Here is a 23634-nt window from a genome sequence, read left to right as displayed (position 1 = left end):
TTCATTTCAGAAGCATGAAATGATGAATGCTGATGCTAAATGTGGAGTTTTAAGTTTTTATTTGTCTCATACTTCATATTTCTACACTGTGCACTGACAGGCTTTGTTGTAGGCTACCCTCCAGTGCTGTGCTTTAAATATAAATGCAATATACACAATGATCAGCCAAAATATTAAAACCACTGACAGGTGGAGTGAATAACATTGATCATCTTGTTACACTGTAATGCTCTGCAGGGAAACTTTGATCCTGGCATTCATGTGGATGCCACCTGACGCGCTCCACCCACTCAAACACCGCTGCAGGCCAAGTACACCCCCTCAGTAGGCCCCCCAGCAGGACATTGCACCATGTCACACTATAAAAACTGCTCAGGAAAAGCCGAGAGCTCAAGGCGTTAACCTGGCCTCCAAATTCCCCAGATCCCAACTTTCCACAATCAAGCCTCTGTGGGACGTGCTGGTACCCCAGAGGTACCCCTGATCCACAGTGGGGCCTCTTTAGGTCGGACTTGGATCTGACTTGTCAAACAGCATGCAACTTCAGGGGGTGTCCTGTAGTGTCTGGCAGCTGGGTGTTGCTGACGAATTGTTTCACTCCTGAGGGTTATGACTTGTCCTGGCACGTCCCTCGTATGCATGATCACATTAGGATCTGGGGAATTTGGAGACCAGGTGGACACCTTGAGGTCTTTGCCCCATTCTCTTGGGCCATTCCTGAACAGTGTTTATGGTGTGGGATGGTGGATTGTCCTGCTGGGGGGACAGAAACTTTGACCTCAGTGAGGAGGCGTGGTCAACCCTGTTGCTAGATGTGACACATTCTTTTAACAGATGTCATTGGTTGCCCTTTTGTGAGCCTGCAAAGTGAGGACACCCACATGAAATGAACTGTATCACAATATGACACTGTGAAAGTGTTGCCATTGTTAGTGTGATCACTCTGCTGATGGAAGGTTGAGACAGACTCAAGTCACCACTGCTGCACTGACACATTTTCCCAGTTTCCAAATATCTTTGTCTTATGATGACTTTATTTCTGACATTATATCGTTACTGCGTTGGATGGGAGACGTGAGCGTGTCTCTGATGAGATTGATCACAAACATAAACCCTGCATGGCGTAATCTATAGTGTTTCAGTTACTCACTGTCATCCAGTGTTTGGAGAATATTTCTGCTACCTCTTTGTCTTTCCACCAGTTTCTCCTCAGATTAAGAAACTCTTAAAAGTCCCTCTCCCTGCTCCTAATGGTTTATCTAGTTAATCTAGTCTTAACTTCAAGGGGAAATTCATAGAAAAGTAAAACATATCTCGAGGAATTTTCTAAGAATTTTGTCACTGGGAAGCTGGGAGGCTTTGTGAATACAACCCCAGGGTCTTAATGTGGAGAAGAAATGGTAGTTGAGAGCAGTGGGTCACACCTGATGTAACAGCTCCCTCTGCTGGTCCCTCCATGTAGGGCATTTGCATGTGAAAAGACGATATTAAGAATGGATATACATGAGGCAGTAAAAGGTTCTCCTCTGAATGTGTTCATGGGCTGCAGGACTCATACTCTTAAAACAAACATACCATCAAGTCCAATAAAACAATGTGTGGAATATAATTTTGATTCAGATGGAAAAGTTTCTGATTCGTGTACAAAGTATAAGATTGTTTTTTACCTGTAAGCGGTCCTTGACAAATAGATTCAATGAAATAAGTAATTATAAAGGTTAATTTATGGGCTATCTGTAGACAGTTTCTTATCTGAATATCTGAGATACTGAATATGAATACATATTAAAAACAACCTCTGTTATTAATCACCACTGTCTTCACATGGCTGCAGACTCCTGCCTGGAGAACCCGTGTTTGAATGGAGGCACTTGTGTCGACGGTGAATCAACACAATGTCTTTGTTTGCCTGGTTATGGAGGAGACTTGTGCCAGACAGGTTCAGTGTCAACTGTCTCATAAACATATAGACACATCATCTTTCCTGTAATATTTCCAACTGATTTATACGTCAATAAAGTCTTAATATTGTTTCTCTTCTGTCTCCGTCCTGCAGACGTGGAGGTGTGTGAGCCCGGCTGGGAGAAGTTTCAGAGCTTTTGTTACCGTCACTTTGCCAAGAGGCAGAGCTGGGAGGCGGCTGAGCAGCACTGTCGCATGTGTGGAGGACATCTACTTTCTGTCATGACCCCTGAGGAGCAGGACTACATCAACGGTAAATCATGAACCCCCTGCAGAGCACCATCCGCTTAGATCAATGCTTTAGTGACCTGGAGGTGAAACTCATCTGATTTCTGGAGTTAGATGTCATTTCTCAAAGCACAGGAAACAGATTTTGGGAACGTCTGAGCTAGTTAGTAAGTAAATGTGTTTGTGTGATGTGTGTGTCAAATCAATGTGTGAAGAAAATGACCATTTTGAACTTTATAATTTGTGTAGTGAAATTATATTTCTTTGATTCAGTCCTTTGAGATTCAACTCAACCAGTGACGTTACTCACTTTAGATTTTTTTTTTTTGCATGTTTTACAACCACATACATTTCTGATTGTTTTGTTGACGACCACTTCTACAGAAAGCAAATGATACTTTTTTAGATTACATGAATATCTTTCAGGCTTGAATTATTTTGAAAATCAGCGGGTAGATCTATGAAATATTTGCTTGACACAGTGAATCCATCAGGGCAAACACTTGATTAACTTTAGGATGCATTCACTCCAAATCCGGCGTTGGAAGTGTCACTTTTTAAAGGTAGGGTCTGGAGGATTTTCCAGTCACTGTTTGTAAACACACATTCAGATTCGGCCCCTCCTATCAGGCTCAACTCTCCCGGGTGTACGGAGCCCGGAGGTACGGAAGAAGGCTTCACAGAAGAGGTTCAGGCAAGGCTCGCGCTGGTGCACGCTCGGACACGCTCGGGCACGGCACCTGCGCTCTCTCATTGGCTGGGGAAATGGCTTGCTTGATTTTCACATTTCCAACAGTCCTTGGATGCATCATGTGTGACGGATGCTTCTGTCAGTAAAATAACAAATACAAATCTGAGCTTAAATAGTGACATTTCATTAAAATCACATATTCTAATCACTATTCTACATCTCATTTAAAATTTGGCCAAAAATCAACCATTTGCAAAAGCTACATCGAAGGGTTAGTTTTAAAAATCTGATAACTAATTTATGGTGGCGGGAGGGTCGTGTTTTTTCTGCCAGTCACTCAGGGAGGCTTGAAATAAAAAATAAAATAAAAAAGCCACCCCGCACCTCTGAATAGTAAAGAACAGTCCCTTAGTGTTTTGTCAAAGTTTCAAAACTCCCTCTGATGTTAAAAAAAACCTGATAGGTGCAGATCTTAAGACTTAATTGCAGCAGTTATACAGCATACCTGGACATTCACACCAACTGTTTTTCTCTGTCTAACATAAGATCCTACTTCAACATTACCATTAAAAGTAACAATATATTTAAAGGCATATAAAAGGATGTGAAAGGTGTGAATTTGGTTGTTTCATCCAGCTGTTCACCAGCTCTCAGGTGTCGAGGCGTCCTTGAACGCAGCAACATTTGAGCAGTTGGGTTCATCCTTTGCTAAAAGGCTCTTTGACAGGGACGGACATACTTCCCACAGCACATATCAATAGTGATCTTTTCTAACATTCCTCCGATTCAGACTCTTGAAAAACCCAAAGTGCAGAGTTTGTTTAAACAGCGAAGCCTCTCAGACGAGACACAACAGCGACCTTTCATCTCTCCACTTTTGTTGAAGCCAGTTTTTCCTCGAAAATGTCACGGTTTTTGAAGTCGGTGTCTGTATTTCGTCTGGCAACGAGGCGTGGAGATAGAAATCTGACATTCCTCTGGTGGTTTACTCTGCGGGCAGTTACTATGGAGACAACAGACTGATACTTAGACTGTTGGAGAGGAAGTGTAAAAGAGTCGTCTTCACAAAAGCAGTCGACTTCAGAAGAATTTCAAAAGCAGTGTTGTATAACTGGCGTCTCTATCAGCGCATTTAAAATACCAAAATATTCAGTTTATATAATAAATAGATGAATAAATTATGATCTAGCTAAAGGGCAGTGAGCTCTCTCTTAATTTCTCTCCTCACACCTTTTTATTTTCAGACAAATACAGAGAATATCAGTGGATCGGACTGAATGACAGAACCATCGAGGGAGACTTCCGCTGGTCGGACGGGAACCCTCTGGTGAGTTCTTCCGAGTGTCCATAACTCTGCATTGACTTTTTGTATTCAACCTGCTGAGAATATAGAACATGTGAGACTTACAGTCCAGCAAGTCCAGTTTTAGTCGTCAATCCCAGAGAAGAACAGGAGTTTTTTAATTGTTTCCTATGAGTGGCCAAGCTGTCAAAGCTTTGCATCGTGTTCCTTGATGTGACTGTGTTTTAATCTGCTCTGCCCTCTCTGTCAGCTCTATGAGAACTGGTTCAGAGGTCAGCCTGACAGCTACTTCCTGTCAGGTGAGGACTGTGCGGTGATGGTGTGGCACGACGGCGGCCGCTGGAGCGACGTGCCGTGCAACTACCACCTGTCCTACACCTGCAAGAAGGGCATCTGTGAGTTCACCTGCATATTCTCTTTGTTAAGTCCTATTTTTAAATCAGCACCACAGGGTGACGATCTGAGGGCTCATTTATACTTCCTTTACGTACGAGAATAGATACGTTGTAAATGTCACTGCCCTCATGTATCCTTTATTTTGGCAAAGATACAGCCAATAGATGGCACTAGAGAAATGAAATGAGAAATGAGAAATGAGCCCTAAGAGGCAAAGTTGTCTCTCCATTTTTCCTCCATCCAACAGCATCCTGCGGTGAGCCCCCCAAAGTTCCCAACGCTAAGGTGTTTGGGAAGAAACATTTGCGCTACGAGACCAACACCAAGGTGCGGTACTACTGTGAGGACGGTTTTGTGCAGAAACTGAATCCGGTCATCAAATGCCTGCCCGGTGGCCAATGGGAAGAGCCTCTGATTGCCTGCATCCCAAGTGAGTGCGTTAACTGGTGGACCTTGATAAGCCATAGCTATGATTACCAAAACAAATGTAGGCTAATAAGTGTGTGTGATCTACATAGTTTCTAAAATACTTTAAACAGAAAAACCTTATAATGGAATCACAGAATGACCTGAATGTGTAATGCATCATCAAAAATGTTAATTCTTTATCTACCACCACCTTAATATGCCCTCCCACCAGTCTGGATGAAATATCTAACATTAAATATGAAGTGTTCTTTGTTGAAAGGAGTACTGTATGGAGCAGAAGTAGTAAAAATGGCAAAATGACCAAAACTGGAACAAGATAAACTTTGAGGCTGTGATCCTTTACTTTTCTGTTTGTCTCCCATCTTCAGCCCCGTTGATGGAAGAAGACCCAGTTACCTCACTTCCCTCCCAACACGAGGTGGTGATGGAGGCCATGGAGGTGATGGGATCAGCCACAGAGAAAGCAGCTCCACTGTTCTGGGACATTAAGTGGAATGTCTGAAGCCATCCTGCCTTTTTTTACGAAACAATATTTCACCTCCTGGTTTCCCCGTTTTCTTGTGTCTCAAAGACTTTCCTGTCCAGTCTGTGTTAAAGTGTACGAATCTAATCTTTCATCTTAACGTCACGTCAAGGCCACAGATCTTACAGTCATGGAAAATCTGGAAAACTTGAATCCAAACATGTGTTCTTTAGATAAAGAATGTTACAGAAACTTAAAGCAAATTTGGCCACATTAAAAAAAACACTCCAAGCCTGAATGTTTCTTGATCCCGAGATCCCTGAAAAAAAGGCCATCCAACATTTCTTATAAAACAGTTGTATGAAGAGATAAGAGCGGATCCTCCACACTGTTCAAAACAGCAAATTTATATCAGACACTTTGATTCAACATCCATCTTCCCCTTTTTTATTTAAAGACTTTCTAATTGTTAATTTGTGTTTTCAGCTCTGAACAGTTGGTCAAATCCTCTATTATCTTTTGACGTTCACACAGAAGGACAACATTCATACAGGAGACACCTTTGATATGAGACAGTCATAAAAACATCCTGGAATCTAAGTAACAAAATGATTATGAACACGCAAGTTCCCTTATTTCTTTGCAGAGTCAGTTATCAGCATCAGAATACGTTAAAATGTCAGATACAGTTCTAATCAGGCTGAAAATACCAGTTAATCACATTAATGTACATGTCATCAATCTGTGTTACGCAAACGCCGGAGATATACTTGCTTTTAACCACGCGTTCACATAGAATTTTTCCCATACTCGTCTATGCACTGGGCATGTTACTGGAGGATTCCACTAGAGGGCAACAGAGAACTCAGACTGTATAAAACTTCTGGATTTGCATGATGTAAACAACAAACATGGCGACAGTCGAAGAGGTCACTATTGCTGTGTTACATTTACCTCAGAAGTTGGAGGTTAGAGCAAGGAATGACGTCACGTGAGTTGACCACGTTCCAGAGACAACAAGTTGGAAAATCTAAGATGTTGTTAGCCATACCAGTTTTGCACAAACACCACAGCAGCATGTCCACACATACAAGTTGGGCAGGACTCTGTGTGAGACAAATAAGACCGAAGTGCTAATGAACAGTATATTATTACAGCTTTCACTGCTGTTTATATATGGAGCAGCCATCTTTAAATTTTGAGGTCAGGGCATGTGAGGTTCCTCTGACGTTCCGAGTCAGAAATCTGACTTCAGGGGGTGTTTCAGTTGAAAATTCTAACTGGGAACTCAGAAATTGCGACTTCCCAGTGTGAATGGAGCACATGATTAATTGTTTATACTTAAGGTGTGGACACACCAAACCGACATCAAAGATCTAGCAGTGACGAAAGCCAACTGTTGCGTCGTCTACATCGCCTCACGTCGCCCTGTGTCAGTTGCATTTGAACACACTACAAAGACTACATCCGACGGCCAAGTGGCACGTATGTTCTGTGCCTGCGTGAGAGGAAATAACGCAAAAAGGGAAACCAGAAGTCTGAGGAATGCATGAGATAAACAGAGTAGTGGAGTGACAGAGTGGTACATCCTGTCAGCCGAGGGGTTTCCTATCTGTGCAGCCGAGCACCGCAGCACCTCCACGGACTATTACATCCAGACGGTCCCGGTGTTTCCTCCGCAGGCTCCACTTCACTCAGCTGCCCGATAAACCCGCTGCTTCTTCCCACTTTAACCTGAATAACAAACCAGGGCTCGGTGCTCCGGTTGGATCCAAACGGAGAGCCGGGGCTAGCTCAGAGACTAGCGGAGGCTAACTGGCTGTGCTTCCCTCCGGTCATGCTGCGGCTAACGCTCCGCTAGCCGCTCCCAGCTAGCTCCGGTTTGTTATTCAGGTTAAAGTGTGAAGAAGCAGCGGGTCTGTGGGGCAGCTGAGTGAAGTGGAGCCTGAGGAGGAAGCACCGGTTAGCCCCGGTTTCACTACAGGCAGATTCACTCGCTACAGGGGCGAGGAAATAAAACCTGAACAGCCAATCAGAGTGATCTCTCTCATCAACAAGCTCCGCCGCCGATTCGACATGCTCAATCAGCCGAAAAGCCACCAACGCAGATGCTGAAGTGCTGACGGTGCGGGACACACCGCAAAAACTAGGGCGATTTTGACCGACGGCTTGGTGTGTCAGGGCCTTTAGATCACCGTGTAAAAAGACAAAACAACAGCCGGGTGAGCGCACATCAGGGGTCAGCACTCTCAAGTATCAAAAGAGCCATTTTGACCAAAAATAATTAAAAACAAATCGGCCTGGAGCCACAGAACATATTTGAGCCTAGTGGTAACACTGCGTATTAAGTCTAAATTAGCATATCAACATAAAAAATAGGTCTAAATGAGCATTCGGAAATGTTTACCACAAGATGGCTCCTCTGCTTTATGATTATTTGGTACTTTAACATCGCAGCATTGGCAGTAAAAGCAAACAAATCTGTCCATGCACCATTAAATTCTTTATTTTCCTCCAAGACTTTTACTTTTATGGATTTGGAGTCCATTGCTAGCCTTGCTTGGAGGCAAAATTTGGAGGAAAAGGTGCCAGGATATAGACGTATGACACACATTTTAGTTGAATTTGTTTTCCAATTCAGAGCCAAAGCTGCCTACCCCTGGCGTAGATGGTATGTAGCTATCAAGCACAAGTTGACAGTGGCAGGTATATTTCTCTCGTTCTGTCAACACTGCCTCTAATGTTCATGCATGTCTTGCATCTTGTGAACGCCTCGCGTTAATTTCTGAGGACGTGCACAAACAACGCTACAAATGGACGCAGGATACGCGAGGCAGCCATCAAGCACACATGAACACAGAGTTAAAAGCAGGTATATCTCTGGCCTAAATAAGCCAAATTAAATATTACATAAACCAAGCAAGAGTTAGGTGATAGGAAGGATTATGACCCAACCGAGGGATTCACGAGAATTTATAAACAAATATAATTCTGGAGCATCCTTTCTTTATTCACATGTGGTGTGCTTTACTCTCATCAGCAGCAGCCATTTTGTAACTTAACCGTTTTTAAAGTGGATATTGCAGAAGTGAAAATGAACCTGCTCTATGACAATGTTGAATTCATAAATTTGACTGCTGGTGCCGTACATGCTGCATTTAACAGACTGCTGTTCACAATAGTTTGCAGTTTAATTTTCAGCATCAATTGATCTGAAATTCACTAAAGACTGTTGTACGTGCAGTCTGGAAGGTTCCTTCTTTCTAGTAGATTTGCATCAGTGCTGAGAGCTGCTGCTGCAGTGGCTCTCTGATACTCTTTATTTCCCCACAGACTGCTGAAGTCTTTAAATAAATGTGGTCATGTTAAGGTTTACTCCGCAGGAATTGTTGGGTAGTCTCTTAACACAACAATCAAACTTGGCCCCTCCTCCCTGCGCTGCTACTGTACCATCATAGGAACATGACATTTGTTGTAATTGAAAAGCTGATACTTAAGCAAACTAGCTAAACACCTACCTGTCCAGCAGATAACAGGCCACCTCGTCGCTCTTCATCGTCTCCTTCAGTGCTCACCAGTGAAAGTGAAAGCAGCCAAACCCAGATTCACTTTATTTTGGAACGAGCTCTGTCTGCTTTGTGTTTCGCCTCACTATATTTGCTTTTGTTTCAGCGCTGTGTCTGTGATTTTTGTGGCTTCCTCTTGGATGTGTGCTGCTTATGCTCTGACACCTTGTTTCTACCTTTTAAAAAAATCCCGACCTCACTTGTACTCAACAGCAAGATAAAAAAGAGTCTCTGCTGCTTAGCATACCTTAAATGTGTGTTGAACCTCTGACAACATGTATGTACAGTCTACTGTAGGAAAAAACTGCACCCACAGAATTTGTATGGAGGAAACAACCCAATCATCAGAATAAATGTTGGCATTGAACGTTTCTGCAAACCACAGATACGTTACATTTTAAAACTATTATGTATCAGATACACTGAAACTTGACATTTCTTTAAGTTTCAACAACACTGTGGTTAACGTGTGGTCAGGTTTAGGCACAAAAAACACTTGGTTATTAGGGGTGGGGGAATCAATGCAGGGTAGTATTGCGATATTTTTGTGTGGGGATATCATATCGTCACACAGTGCCAGTGCCACATGTTTTATTATATGAATTATTAATATTACAAATACAAGTTAAACTTAAGGTAGCCTACTAAAATAATATAATCAACTGCTTTTTCAGAATCAGAATCAAAATCTCTTTATTGTCATTGTACAAGTACAACAAAATTGAGGTAGCAGCTCTCAGAGTCAGTGCAATAAATGTATAAGTTGAATACAAGGCAGCAAAACAACAGCTATAGAAATATGATAAAAAGAAACTATGAATAAGAAATATCACTAAACTGTACAAAACAAATTACACTAGTATACAGATTTACACTATTAAGTAAACTAGATGCATTTGGCTGCTGCAAAAAATGGCTGAGGTGAGATGAACAGACTAAAACCCTTATCTTATGAGATAAAACAGATGTTGACAATGTTTTTCCTTTGGGGACGTAACTTACAGCTGAAAAAAGGTGATAAATCACAATATATCGCAATAGATTTTATTGCAATACTCAGCATATTGCAACATATTGAAAATCACAATAGTATTGTATCGTGACTTAACTTTTGGTTATGGTTAGGGAAAGATCAGGTTTTGGCTGAAAATACAGGGTTTTGGTGGCACTATCCTGGCAGGAGATGCAGCAATGTCTTGGTAGACAACAATCACTTTTCGTGCCACTCTGCCTGGTGGAAAAACAGCAACAGGTTGTTAAAACACTCATGTTTGGTGGCTTAAAAACAGCTGGTAAAACAGCAATGACGTTCTAAATCCGACTGGTCGTTTGTTGGTCTCAAACAGCAGTCTGCAGCTTTGCAGGTGCTTCTCCTAGTTGTCAAGCCATCCACCATTCCCTCCACCTCCCAATGACAAAGTTAGCTCATAATAATAGAACTATATTAATAGAACTACGTCAACTTTAACATTGATATGATACGTATGAAATGTACAAACATAACGTATTCATGGTTCACAGAAATGTACAGTGCCAGCATTTTATGCTGACGATTAGGCTGGAGGAAAAGCACTATTTACGGTGTGATATGATGCAGCTGCACAGGGTGTAGAAACTCTGTGGACTTTTTAATACAGAAATCATGTTTTTCAATTAATTGCAACTTTGACATAAATGTCCACCTGGTATAAACCTCATCTGTACCTGGATACGTTATCTGGATACGGACATCTGATCACATGCCTTTGGTTTTACACCTGGTATTAACTGTGTTGTAGTTATTTTGATTTTGCAAATCATGTAGGCAGATTAACACTTGAATAAACATGTATTTTATTTTCATATAATACATCCATGTACAGGTTATATATTAATGCCAGGGGGAAATGGCATCTGAGTATCTTGTATGTAGCACTCAAGCTCACTCACTCTGTTAATTGACACCTAACGAGTCACCTGTGTGTGGAGGAGATTCCTGCCAGTGATCAGAGATCACACCTGAGGTCAATACAGGCAATCAGACAGAACCTTGGCCATCCCAGTGAATGTGAATCAATGCTTTTCTTTTGGCCTGCAGTCCCACTGTGTTTCAGGTCAATATCTTTATTGTTTTTTAAACGCGAGCAGATAAATTGTTTTCTCAAAATACAGGTGTGCTGAAAATGTAACCACTGTTTTATTCTTGGAGAGAAAATAGGCTGCGTCCTCTCCCTCAGTCCTTTTTGATATTATTTTTATTTACATAAAGAGATTTCACCGACACAGCGCTGAAACACCACCTGACTTTCTGTGTGCACACGTGACATCTTTATGAAGAGTGCAAACTGCTTGTCCTCTGGTGCTTTTTATTCGGGTGTGTCTGTTGTATGGTTTGCTGATATGAACCGTACTGTATCTGTGTTTGGCCAGAAGTGTATTTAGCACACAGTCTCCTAATCAGAGTTTAATTTTAAATGTATCTAGATGTCTTTGTACTGGCTCAGAGCTGATGGCTGATCTTCGGGGATCAATCCGGAAAAACAAATGTTTCGATGATGCAACAATATCTCATCTACTGTATCTTTTCTAGTTTTTACAGAGGTACTGTAATAGACACTGTAACAATGCAGGTGATGTTAATTGTTAATCTAATGAACACATAATAAATGTACAAGTAGAGATAATAAAGTAAAAGTTGATCCAATGAGAGAAATACACTGTAGCCTAAATTTTCACTGTTGTTAAATGTCTGTTGATTTAACCGTGTACAAATTAACACATTAAAATTGTTTGTAAAAATCTACTTGTAATATGTATCATGATCATATGACTCCTAATTAACAGTAGCCTAAAATGTCTAATAATTTAAATCCATAATAACATGTAAGCGAGGGGTGAGCAGAGGAGAGCTGCACACGCTGCACCTTTAAACAATGCACAAATAATCTATTGGCAAATGAATACACTGACATGTGAACATATCTTTATTGAATAAATTACATCACATGTAATTAATTTACAGATAAACCAGTTCATCCTTAAAGTAACCAGCAGTGTTATTTACAGTTGAGAGTTTTAGTGTCTTTGAATGAGCTCAAAGGAAGCAGTTCAGTCTCATGTTAAATGGACACGCCAACAGGTGCAGTGATCAACCCAACATTAACCAAACGTTTCATTTACCTTCAGTGACAATGACAGAAAGTCAAGATGTTATTACAGGTTTAGTGCAAGATGATTGTGTGTATATGACATTTGTTCTTCTCTGCCATTCTGCCAATGCTCCCATTAGTCAAAGTGGTACATGCCCCCAAAATAAACAACGGTAAACCAACAATTATTTCATAAATGATTATTAATTTTAAGAGACTGACAGGGGAAGTAGAAATAGTGGTTTACCAGCCAGAACCAAATTACCAGCATGTCGGCATGCTGGACAAACTGCAAGTATCCTTGACATAGACTGTATATAAAGATGGACAACATGAGAGCTTTCCAAAAGTGAAGCCAAAACATCTTGATTGCCCCCTGGTGGCTGGCTGCAGTAAAGGTCATAAACTCCGCCCACTCCATGTTAGCGGATGGGACATGAACCAAACCAGAAACTCAGTGCATGATAAATTTATTTTTCCCAAAGATGGTTCCTGTCATTTTAGTTCGGTTTTAATTAGTAATTTGATGCAATAAAAAGAGGGTTTGACGTCATGATGGACAGCTACACATACCAATCATTGTGCTCGTGATCAGTGGTGCTGCTCACAATTGGTTGGACGGATTTATGGGTGGGAGCAGATTGCTACTGCGCAGACTCTTGGTACTTCTCAAATTCAAGGATGATTCCGTGATAGGTAAGGTCCTTCCAAGTTGGGTCCTACTGTAGAAGCTGGGCAAGACGCCTTCCTAGCATTTGGGGAACACATATCGTAACAGGCTATTAAGTGCCCAGGTGTGTGTCATTAAAGAAGTTCTGCTTTTAATTCCAGCAAATCGTATGAAAAGATTTGTGGGTACTGCATGTCTGGTAAGGATACAAAAATGCATCCTTGAAAATTCTCTGAAGGAACGACTTGATCTTCGGTAGAATTCAAAGGATCCTTGATATTGGAACAGTCCTATGACATAGCCTCCTTGTAATTAATCCATTTAAGAATCCTTCCTTGACTTTGAGAAGCACCATGTCTATAAAGATGGATGACATTAAAGCTCCCCAAAAGTGAAGCCTGGTGGCTGGCTGCAGTATAGGTCATAAACCCCGCCCACTTCATGTCAGTGGATGGGACATGAGCCAAACTAAAAAGTCAAAGTACAGGTCAAATTTTTCCCAAAGACTGTTTCTGTCATTTAAGGTAGTTCTTATGATTGACAGCTATGTGTGCTAATCAGTATGCTCGTGATCAAAAGCAGTGCTTGCCAATGGTTGGATGGGTGTATGGGTGGAACTCTATATCGGCGGAGACTGCTCCTGCGCAGACTCTAGATCCAAATGACATCACTAGATAGCAGCGGCCGTATCCAGGATATTTTGGCTTTACTTTTGTACAGTGGGCGTAAGTAGAGATGTGTCACTTGTCTCTATATCTCAGTTTGATGTAAATTTGTCTTTGTCTCATATGAAATAAGCCAAAATCAACCCCATGTTTTAGTCCTATATATTCTCTGCATCTATCAAGTCAGATAGAAATGGGGTCTTTGTTTTAGAAATTAGTCTAAAGTATGTGACTAATTTAAAGATATTTGATTTCAAATACAACCTCATAATTCTACTGTCAGTAATTGCCTGCGGCTTCAGATGGGAGGTTTCTTGTTCAGGACTATCCGTTGGTGGATCAAGCTGTGAATACTGTGCAGTGGATTCTGGGCCACTCAGGCGTTTTGCTCCGACTCTCAGCTCTGTTGAGACACTCATGTGAGTTGTTTTTGTTTTGGGCTACCTGTAGCAATAGGCACCGTACAGATGCGTTGTCTTTTTGGGGAATCCAAATGAGCGCACCCCCGCTTCAGGGATGCCGCCACAGTGCTCCCTGGGGTTGCTGATGGGAAACCGTACACTGCCGTCTCTCAGCCATCCGCCGTCACACTGGTCGTACTTTTTGAAATGCCAGGCCGAATAAAGCTGGCCGACTAATGCCAGCTCAGCTCCCTGACGTTGACACGCGTGTCCTGCCTGCTCGAAGGAGAAAGACCCTGACAAGTAGTAGACAGAGCCTGTGAGAGGAGGAGAGGGATATGAGATATGTTTATATGCACACAGTAATATTCCACTACTATCCAAAATATGATATTATTCTGAATTGATATGGGTCATGTACAACATTTTCTGTTTGGACTTTCCGAATTAGGCCTTTTTCGGAATGAAGCATTTTCCAAACAAGACGTGGAATGTGCTCAAATTATTTGGGTTTTAGGAGCAATTCTTTGGACATGCATACAGCACTTTCAGAGTATCCGTCTCAATTGGGGATTTTACTAAACATTGCAACATACTGCCTCTTGCCTTTTATACGGTCAGCTCTTTGCATTGTCATGGATACATTGTACACAAACCAACTCACCAAGTTTGCAAGGGTCAAAAAGAAAAGCCAACATTGTTGGATATCAACAGGTTTTTGGATATATGCACATTTTGCAAGAAGGTGGTTGACTGAATGAAAGATGGAGGCTGTGTTCACATGGTCCAATATGTCCACCACTGGGCCCAGACCTTTGAATCCACCCACTCCACTGAGTTAAGCCCAGGGGGCATAAGCACATACAACGAGCAGCAACAGTGACCCACGGCATGACCCTGTTACACGTCAGGACGTAAACAGAGGACTTGGTGGGGATGGAGCACCTGCCACAGCAAGCAATCACGCCAGCTGTGGTCATTTTGACTTGACCAGCATACTTCATTACAAGCTGATTGGCTGTTGAAACAGGTGATGTGCTATAAAACCAGCTGCCGGTGATTTGACCAGCTCAGTTGCAGGTGACACTGTCATCCAGAGTTGATCAGCGGTTCCTTGCTTAAAATTGAAAAATAACAAATGAATGCCTTGGTGGGACTCAATTAGCCAATCAGTGTCACGGGCAGCACTAATGCCGTTGTCAGGTGTTGTCAAGCAGTGCACTGTCTGGAACCAATGAGGAGTAATGATGATGGCGAGCACAATAGTCAAGACAGATGCTGCTATAGAGCTCGTAAGTTATGTGTTTCCCTTTCCGGTACATGGGACCTTAAAAATTGATTTCTCATAATGTATTTCAATGGCTAGACGAAAATTATTTTCTGGTCCCGTTTGAATTGTGCCATGAATTTCACATATGTTGTTTGTGAATTTTTAATATATTTTTTCGTGCAAAGAAGGCTACAATTTAGCGGGAAGAAGTTTGAAACTGTTAGGTTTTGTGTGAGAACGCTTTGTGGACTACAGCTCTTCGCTGTTCTCGACGCATATGATATACGTCACCACTCGCACTCGGAACATGGCTGTGTCTCTGGTACACTTCATCACCTTCTTTCAAGGAGAGGACAAAAGCCTTAAGCGTGGCGAAAACCACTACAAGTCTGGACATGTGGAAACTTTCAGCTACGCCAGTGGGGAGATGGTCGCCGTTGTCAACGCCAGTAGACGAGGCGAGTTTTAACATCAGACGGGAATCGAAAGAAAGAACAGCTGTTCTTGTTGGAATGGTGACATTGGGGTACGAAACACACCGGCATCTTGATCTGATGGCTCCGTAGATCATGGCAGAAGACGCAGCAGCAGCACTGTGAGTTGAGAAGTGGAGGGAAAGTGTGATGATGTGACGTCACATAGGCGACATGTAGTCTTTCTCATTACGTTGTTTCCACAGCCTTTAACTGAAGAATCATACAATAAACTGTCAAACTCTTAACATGAAAAAATATTATTCAGACCCACACAAAACATTTGTGTAATCCAAGGCATTTAATGACTGGGACCAGAAAATAATAATTTTCTCTCCATTGACTCCCATTCATATTTTCCAAGCCTAGAGGTTCGATGGGGGTCTACCGGAAGGGGCGTGACTTACTATGGAGGCTCCTGTTAGTTGACATGTTTTCCAAATCTCGCCAGACATCATAGACTGTTAGCATGGCTACGCATCAGCGTGCAGTTAAAAGGACATTAGATTCAGTTGGATGTTGGTCTCAGGTGATTGGTTAGGGAAAATGGAATCCCCCTCCCCAAAGAAATCCGAGTCGATGCAATGTCAGACTAAAGACAGAAACTGTGACTTGACAACTGTCTGATATCAGGAAAGGCAACAGGCGATCCACCTCTCTGTATGTTGACATGATAAACAACATGGTAAACAGAGTATGCAAATTTGCATGTAAACTAAATATTAGTGGAATTTTCATTTCCATTAGCAGTGTACACAGCTTCGTAGGAATATTCTTTTTCAGAATCAGTTCTTGCCCACTCTGCCTCTCTGTCCATCCTTTCAGCCACTTCCCCAGGCGGCCCCCTCTTTGCCGTTCTCTACCTGTTCACCAGATGCCCTCAGACCATTTGCCACAGGTCCCACTCACCTGACTCTCATTCACCTGCAAACCTGTTTCCACATTCCCTCATCAGCCCTGCAGCAATGCCTTTCCTGCCTTTCTCATTACCAGACCTTCCCCTTCCGCATGCTCACCTGCCTCCCATTTCCCCAATCAGTCCCCTTCTCCCACTCAGTATTGCTATGCACTTTGATTCTCGCCATCTGATCCTGTACATTAACCTGAGCCTCTATCCGCTGCCTGCCTGTAAGCTGATGAATCATCTGTCTACTAATAATCCCTGAACTCCTCCTCTCTGACTGAACTGTTCGCACTTGTGTTCTTTCCATCTGCTTTGCACCCACCCGTCTCACCAACAGATTTTATTGTTCTGTCAGCCTACTATCAGTCCCACTCTCACACTGTAAGGGTCACTGCTAAAGGTCAGCTTGTTGCCACACAAAGTTGATATTCAGCAACACTACAAGAGGAAACAAACTGTGTCTATGTGGAAATCTCACTATGAACCAAACAAGGCAGAGCAGTAGCTAATATGAGGAGACCCAGCCTGCAACTGACAAAAATACTAAGATAAAAATAAGAGTTTTATGAGCATTTAAATTTCTATTTCTTATATTTTCCTCTAAGATCCGGAGCAACTTTTCCTTGGACAAAGTGAAACTCCAGTTTGCTTCCAGCTTTCTGTCAGTAAATCAGACTAAACGTTGATCCGAGTCGATCCCCTCACAGCTTACCAGATGTCTGGGAGGTGAAGCAGAAGGCATCGAAGCGATCGATATTTTTATCTTTTGGTCCATAAGTGCGAATGCCGGGTTGCAGCTCTCCTCCACAGGCAGGACGAGGATGAATGATGGGGTAGTGAACGGTCCCATCGCTGAGCCAACCGGCATTACACCAGTCCAGACCCTCCGTCCACGCTGCGGGAGGAGACATGCTGATTTTAGAGAGCTGATATACCTGCAGACATCTTATTACTGGTTTGACAGTATGTGGTACCTCTGTACAGCTGGTTGTAGGAAGCTAATATGCCATCTTGCTCGGCACAAGCCTCCTTAGCCTCACGGAAGGTGAATCTGTAGCGGCCACTTTTGCTCTGATATGGGAACACCACACCTGGAGATAGAGGGACTTGTCAGTGTTTCTGTTTTTACACGTGTAGCCAGAGGAGAGGAAAACTCACAATAAGATTTGTCTTTGTGCAGCCTAACTGAGCTCAATATAACATCAATATGAGATTTTGACCATTTTCTAATGCTTCAAATTCAGCTCCTGATAAACAGTCTTCCTCTTGTCTCAGCCTGAGCCTAATTTAAGATCTTAAAATGCACTTTTCCCCTTTCAAATAATCAGCTCCAGAGATAACAGTGAGATCCAAAAGACAACTTGATTGGCTTATAAATGATCCTGCACAATCCAGAAATTTGTCTCAATTATCAGATTCAAGTCTCAACTCTGTGTATGAACTGTTCTCAGAGCTGAGAAACCTCCGAGAAGCCTCCGAGCACAGCAAAAGAACTCCTGCTGATTTATTCTTTTGCTCCTGATTTCTCCTGAACAGGGGTTTAGAAGATACAGATTTGAATTTAGTCATCTCCAAATAAAAAGCGGATTTATTTCTGATGAGACAAAGAAAAGACTGCTGTGAGCAGCGAGATTTTCCTCCGAATACTGTATCCCATAAATCCTCTTTCATCAATAGTGTGATTATCTATCTATTAACTATAAACCCTCAAACCCTATAAATCCCCGCCCCTGTTCCTCTCAAAATATGCCCACGTAGCTCATTTGTACAAGCAGCTTATCAGGACTCACATTAATGTTTATTGTTAGGTGGCAACCTACATATTGAGAATGGCAGGAGCAAAGGAGGAAGTTGGGTAGAAGTCTGCATAGGGAGGTGTTCTGTGTGGACGTATGGTTCAAACAAACACAGGACATAGGCCACATGACATACTAGTTAACTTCCATCCATCCATCCAATTTCGTAACCGCTTATCCTCTTGAGGGTCGCAGGGGCGCTGGAGCCTATCCCAGCTAACATTGGGCGAGAGGCAGGGTACACGCTGGACAGGTCACCAGACTATCACAGGGCTAACTTATGTATGTAAATAGTTATGTAACAAACATACTCATTTTTTCTAAACCTAAAGCTCCTTTCCCACTGGACAAAAACACACCAACACCTATTACCATCTGGGTTTTGTATTTAATGGAAAGGTTACAATCTGCCTTCACTCCTGGGACAAATTACTGCAGTATTAACAGGTATTCACCAGCTCCAATTGGCTTTGATGGAAATAAAAACACAGTTCATATGCACTAATTTTAGCCTTTGCTGAATTGATGCAATGAAGGGCCGCAGCAAAATACCGTGTCTCAGTTCAAGCAGTGCTTCAACATCGTTCGAAATTTTGTCTGCACTCAGTTTGAAAGAGAAACAGAAAAAGAAGTTACCACCACAGCATTTTCACTGGCCCTCGTGCTGCGTTCTACTGTTTACTAACCTCTTTTCCAGCGTTAAACATGACACACCAATAGAAAAAACAAAAAAACATACAAAGGCATACTCATCTGCTGCGGAGCTGTGTACATGGCTGTGGTTTACTGGCAATGGGAAAGGAGTCTATTGTCTATTTTTAACTAGTTTTCCCACACTTAAAAAATTTGCTTGTGCGTGCTAATTTGTGTGGAAAATGGTGTCGAGTACTCCAACGATGATATTTTTCTGTAGGCTACTGCAGAAGTTAGTATCAACCTGGTTCCCTCATCAGGAAGCCAATGATCATTGCAGACAATATGGCAAACAAAAGATTGTCACTTACACGTTTTGTTCAGCACAATAACCTTTACAAATGAACACCACTTTCATGATTTTTGAAGCCTCAATGTAGTCTCCACAAGTAAAAAACTAATGTTAGGCTATAAAGGAACTATGCCACAGATGCATGACTGAACTTCCCTAACAGAGCGAGACTGTCGAGTGTGACATTCTGTAGTCTCATTTAGCCACTTGTAAGCAACCCCCTTTTTTAAGACACATAAAAGCTTCAAAACTCTCAATGTGGTATTTACTGACATATTTTATGTCGTAGAACAAAACATGAAAGTCTCTTCAGTTTTTGTTAACCAGAGACCTTATTTCAGGCATCTAACCAAAACCCACTGACTTGGAGACAAGAGAACCGGTTAGCCATGTGTTTAAAACTGCAACAGTTGATGGTCACATACAACTTATTCTGTCATTTAGGTATGAGGACGTGTTGATCTCCTGCCACCAGTAGAGGTGCTAATTTAGTGGTTAATTTTGTTTCATGTTTTACTTCATTTGCACAAGAGACACCTGGTACATTCCTTTAAGTGAACATTTTGAGAAAACACTGCGCTCATTATCGCTTCACTAACCTTCAATCCTCAAAGTAATGACGACACTTTCGTCCTCGATGCCGTTGACAAGCTCACAGCGATACGTGCCGCCATCTTCCAGCTCAAGGCGGCTGAGCTGCAGGGAGGCGTCCATGGTGTGAGCCTTCCGGAGAGAAGCCCGCGGGCCGAGATGGCCGTATGGCTTGTGGGCATGTGCATTTGATATCATGATAATGTTCTCTTGCCCCACGTGTTCTGGCTCCAGCTTTGTCCATTTCACTTTGTAATGGCTGGGTTTGGTTCTCAGGATACATGGCAAGGTGACGTTTTCTCCCCTTTGGGCGACCACCTCGGCGTACACAGGCGGCTCGAGGAGGTACTTGAGCTTCTTGGTTGCTGCTGGTGAAACGGGATCCAGGTTATAAATTAAACTGCAATAAGTTATAACTCCATATATTGTAGATTCTAACATATTATATGAATGCCAGTGAGATTACATTTGCATGTCTCTGTGATTGTTATTTAATACTTTTACCTCTTTGATTTGGATTATATTTAAGATCATTTGTTTAATTAATTAACATTCCTATTATTACTATTCCACTGGTCACCAGTTACTTTAATGCTCTCATGTGTCATTGTGACGTCTGACAGCTGTCAATGGGCTGTAAAGCTGTCATCTGTTTGCAACTCAGTCGATGTGACACATCGTCCCAGAATAGCCAGAAAAGCATGCTCTTTGCATACTGCAAACTCCGACCAGATGTCGTAGAACATCCTGATATTTTTGGCATACTGCATTTGACATACTATGTATTGGGACATACTAAATCTTTTTCTGGCACACTATATAGCAGCCTATGGTAGTGTGGGTATTGGAATCCACAGTAGTTGTAGTCTTGAATATGGTGACTCTGCAAGATCCTCCGCCTTCGCAAATCTTACAATCTTACAAACTCACATGAGGGCGTGTCACACTGAAGTCTTTTCAAAGTTTTTTCAAACTCTTCCAGTAAATGGTGGGCATAACTCTTCATGTCATTACAAATCCAGCCACTTAGCTCCTTCCCCTCACCTGACTGTCTCCGCCCACTAACTCACCTGCTCCACATTCCCCTGATTAGTCCAGCAGTATATATGCACCTGGCTCATACCAGCACTCTGTTGGAGAGCAGCCGTCCAATGTGTGTTAGTGTGGACTCGTATGGAGCAGTTCAGCAACACTTTACTGCCTTGAATTTACCTTTCAAGTATTTAATCTCTCAATCAGCCACTATATAGTATTAGCATCAGAAGAAGAAATGTCTAAGCAGACCGACATCTGAACGATGCCTGGATGTCTTTAGAGTGTCTTTGTAGTCTAAACATGATAAAGAAATGGGAATAACTGTGCACAATGTCAGACCATCTGTCTTCGAAGGCCACTCACGAGAGTGTCATATTCAAAACGCGTTCTCATACCAACTCATCAAATACTGACGCTTTGTCGGAGCTACATGTGAAAGTATGACGTGTTAGGTACCTTCCTGTGTCTGTGTTCAGGGATGGCATGTCAGTTTACACTTGTTACATGTGTTACATTCAATGTCTCTCTTCGAAACACTTCTGTTTTGACAGAACATGTAGTTTCTGCTCATTACATGCGTTCAGTCTTTTTTAACAATGTAATGTATGTAAAACACTTGAAATTTATTTCCTTAAGTTTCTGCAAAAAAGCATGTGGTTTGGTTTAGAAAGAAGAAATCATGGCTTGACTTAAAATAAATATGTTTTTTACCAATGTGAACATGTGACATACGTCATGTGATATACATGACTACCATCACATGCAACGCCTACTAGCACACTACATTTTTAACTTTTCTAAAAGATTACTTTTTTGGGCTTTTTGCCTTTTATCGATCGGACAGCATCAAGTGTGAAAGAGGGAGAGAAAGGAGATGACACGTGGCAAAGGGACACAGGCCGGATTCAGACCCATTGCTGCTGCAGCAAGGACGCTGCCTCTGCACGTGGGATGCCACTGGGCGCCCCAGCACACGTTATTAAAATAACTCATTGACTTCTGGTTTCACGCGGGGCTCCTGCATCAAAATGCAGACATTTGTTCGACCCATCCACCGCCCCTTCCACCCACCTTATGGACTTTCTCGCTCTTTGTACTACGGAAGTCGCCGGTGGCATTACAAACTGCTCCCTCTGTGCGTTGATGTCTGATGCCAACATCTGACAAAGCAGCTGTATTTGACGAGTTTGGTTGTTGTCTCCTGCGTTAACAACTGCTGCTGCCTGCTGCACATCATACTGTGGCAAAGGTGCCTCTGTGGGTCGGCGTCTGACGCCGAAATTACAAAGTGACAGTATTTAATTAGTTGGGATTGAGAACAAGCTGAAATGATGGGAGCTGTGTCAAGAATTGAAAAAAGAACACGGGTAAGAGGTTCACACCTTCACACCCCTGTCCAAACGCTGTGTAAAGCAGGTGTGTGTTGGTTTCAGAAAGTAAAAAAAATGATTGGACACACACTTTGTTGTAAGGATGTGGGCGGAGCAGTTAAATGATCAGAGAGACTTCCTTTGCCATCATTCATTCATTAGATAGACATGAAGGAAAACCTCATCCACATTAATGACTGTACCTGCTCTGTGCGGGCTGTATAGAGCTGAAGACCAGGTGAAGCAGCTTGATGTTATTAGAAGAATCACAGCACAGTTCATCATGAAGACTGTCGCTCTTTTAGTTCCTGCAGTTCATTAGAAAACAGCACAGAGTTCTCACTAAGATTCAGCCTTTGGTGCACAAAACCAAACACACTTTGTTCTCACACACCACCTGACGATAAAACAGTGAGGTGAAACTGCAGTAAATCTGACAAATAATCCGAAGTTTCAAGCACTCGTCGTATTCTATGGTCCGGCAAATTCCAAGTCAGCTTGTTACCCACAAACTCTTTAGTCTGAAATCAGCAGTGATGAAGGAAGAAACATAGTTGAAACCTGTGAAGTTGGGAAGATGCAGATGTCGGCTCATCCTCCTGTGTTGTCCCACATGATGTTTTCAAAGTGTCTGAACTCCAGGGTAACTCATAACTTCAGGAGGAAGAAGCTGCTGTTCATCCCTGTCAGCTCCTCTGTCCCAGCCCTGAATGTTCAGCCGTCATACGCAGTTCATCTCACTCTCACTTTCACCCCCCCTCTCTCCTCACTCTGGTCATATGGTCCAGTCTGTGGTCCGCAGTGTGTAAACAGGATTGTTGTCCTCTCTGCTCCAGATGCTGATGACCGTATGAAGGTCTGACATGTCGTCTTTGTCTCTGTTTCCTCTATTGTGAAACGGGCAGTTTGTAGTTCTCCCCACGACCATTCAACTGATCTTTATTTGTAAAATCAGTGATGTAGAAAAGAGAAGCCGCTCTGCTTCCAATGCTTTAAATGTTTTATGCTTGTTAGGCTTTTGGCCACACTTCAATCAGTGATTTTATAGACCTGAATAAGCCTGTACCTGCATCTTTAACCCTGTTCCGTTCAGTTCAGTTTGGTTCACATTTTTTTTTATGTTTCCATTGTGAAAAGTTGTGGATTGTACCAACAGAACATCCCCATTTTTGTCCCCCCTCTGTTGGGGTACCAACACACTGATCCGATACTAAAGATGAAGCTGAAACCCTGCAGTCTGCTGATTGGTCATTAGAGAACCATCACTCCTGCTCAGGGCTGAGCTGTGCCTGGTTTTGAAGCTTATAT

The 23634-nt window shown here is 42.3% G+C and overlaps 2 protein-coding genes across 4 annotated transcripts in view; one reads left to right on the top strand and one right to left on the bottom strand.

Moving 5' to 3' along the window:
- bcan (brevican) overlaps positions 1-5844 on the top strand; it is a 39633-nt gene extending 33789 nt beyond the window's left edge. Inside the window, exons 10-15 of the mRNA XM_050046665.1 lie at positions 1835-1939; positions 2057-2215; positions 4126-4208; positions 4435-4579; positions 4828-5010; positions 5378-5844. Coding sequence (XP_049902622.1) covers positions 1835-1939; positions 2057-2215; positions 4126-4208; positions 4435-4579; positions 4828-5010; positions 5378-5511 — 809 coding nt within the window. The 3' untranslated portion in view covers positions 5512-5844. The remainder of the gene's footprint in view (positions 1-1834; positions 1940-2056; positions 2216-4125; positions 4209-4434; positions 4580-4827; positions 5011-5377) is intronic.
- A 6150-nt stretch (positions 5845-11994) lies between these two features.
- hapln2 (hyaluronan and proteoglycan link protein 2) lies at positions 11995-23084 on the bottom strand. 3 transcript variants are annotated; one of them, XM_050046175.1, is made up of 6 exons: positions 22888-23084; positions 22530-22634; positions 19930-20289; positions 17524-17640; positions 17262-17444; positions 11995-14219 (listed from the first exon to the last, which is right to left on the bottom strand). In XM_050046175.1, exons 1-6 carry the CDS (start codon positions 22919-22921, stop codon positions 13942-13944), a joined length of 1077 nt encoding a protein of 358 aa, XP_049902132.1. In that variant the 5' UTR covers positions 22922-23084; the 3' UTR covers positions 11995-13941. The 3 variants fall into 3 exon arrangements, with proteins under 3 accessions (XP_049902132.1, XP_049902133.1, XP_049902134.1); XM_050046176.1 differs by having other exon boundaries at positions 19930-20286; XM_050046177.1 differs by lacking the exon at positions 22530-22634 and having other exon boundaries at positions 19930-20286.
- Between the last annotated feature and the right edge of the window lie 550 nt (positions 23085-23634).

The sequence above is a fragment of the Epinephelus moara genome, chromosome 6 (assembly GCF_006386435.1).
Source record: "Epinephelus moara isolate mb chromosome 6, YSFRI_EMoa_1.0, whole genome shotgun sequence".
Classification (NCBI taxonomy): domain Eukaryota; kingdom Metazoa; phylum Chordata; class Actinopteri; order Perciformes; family Serranidae; genus Epinephelus; species Epinephelus moara.
Note: the sequence above shows the minus strand (reverse complement) of the source record. Positions and strands in the feature narration are given on the sequence as shown.

Bases quoted from the DNA above. Each gene is read 5' to 3' on its own strand.
- hapln2 (XM_050046175.1), bottom strand. From the start codon at position 22,921: ATGAGCCGACATCTGCATCTTCCCAACTTCACAG. The intron at 20,290-22,529 runs GTACAGTCATTA...CCGTTTCACCAG, and splicing joins ATACAGCCCGCACAGAGCAG to CAGCAACCAAGAAGCTCAAG. The intron at 17,445-17,523 runs GTACCACATACT...CTCCTCCCGCAG, and splicing joins CTACAACCAGCTGTACAGAG to CGTGGACGGAGGGTCTGGAC.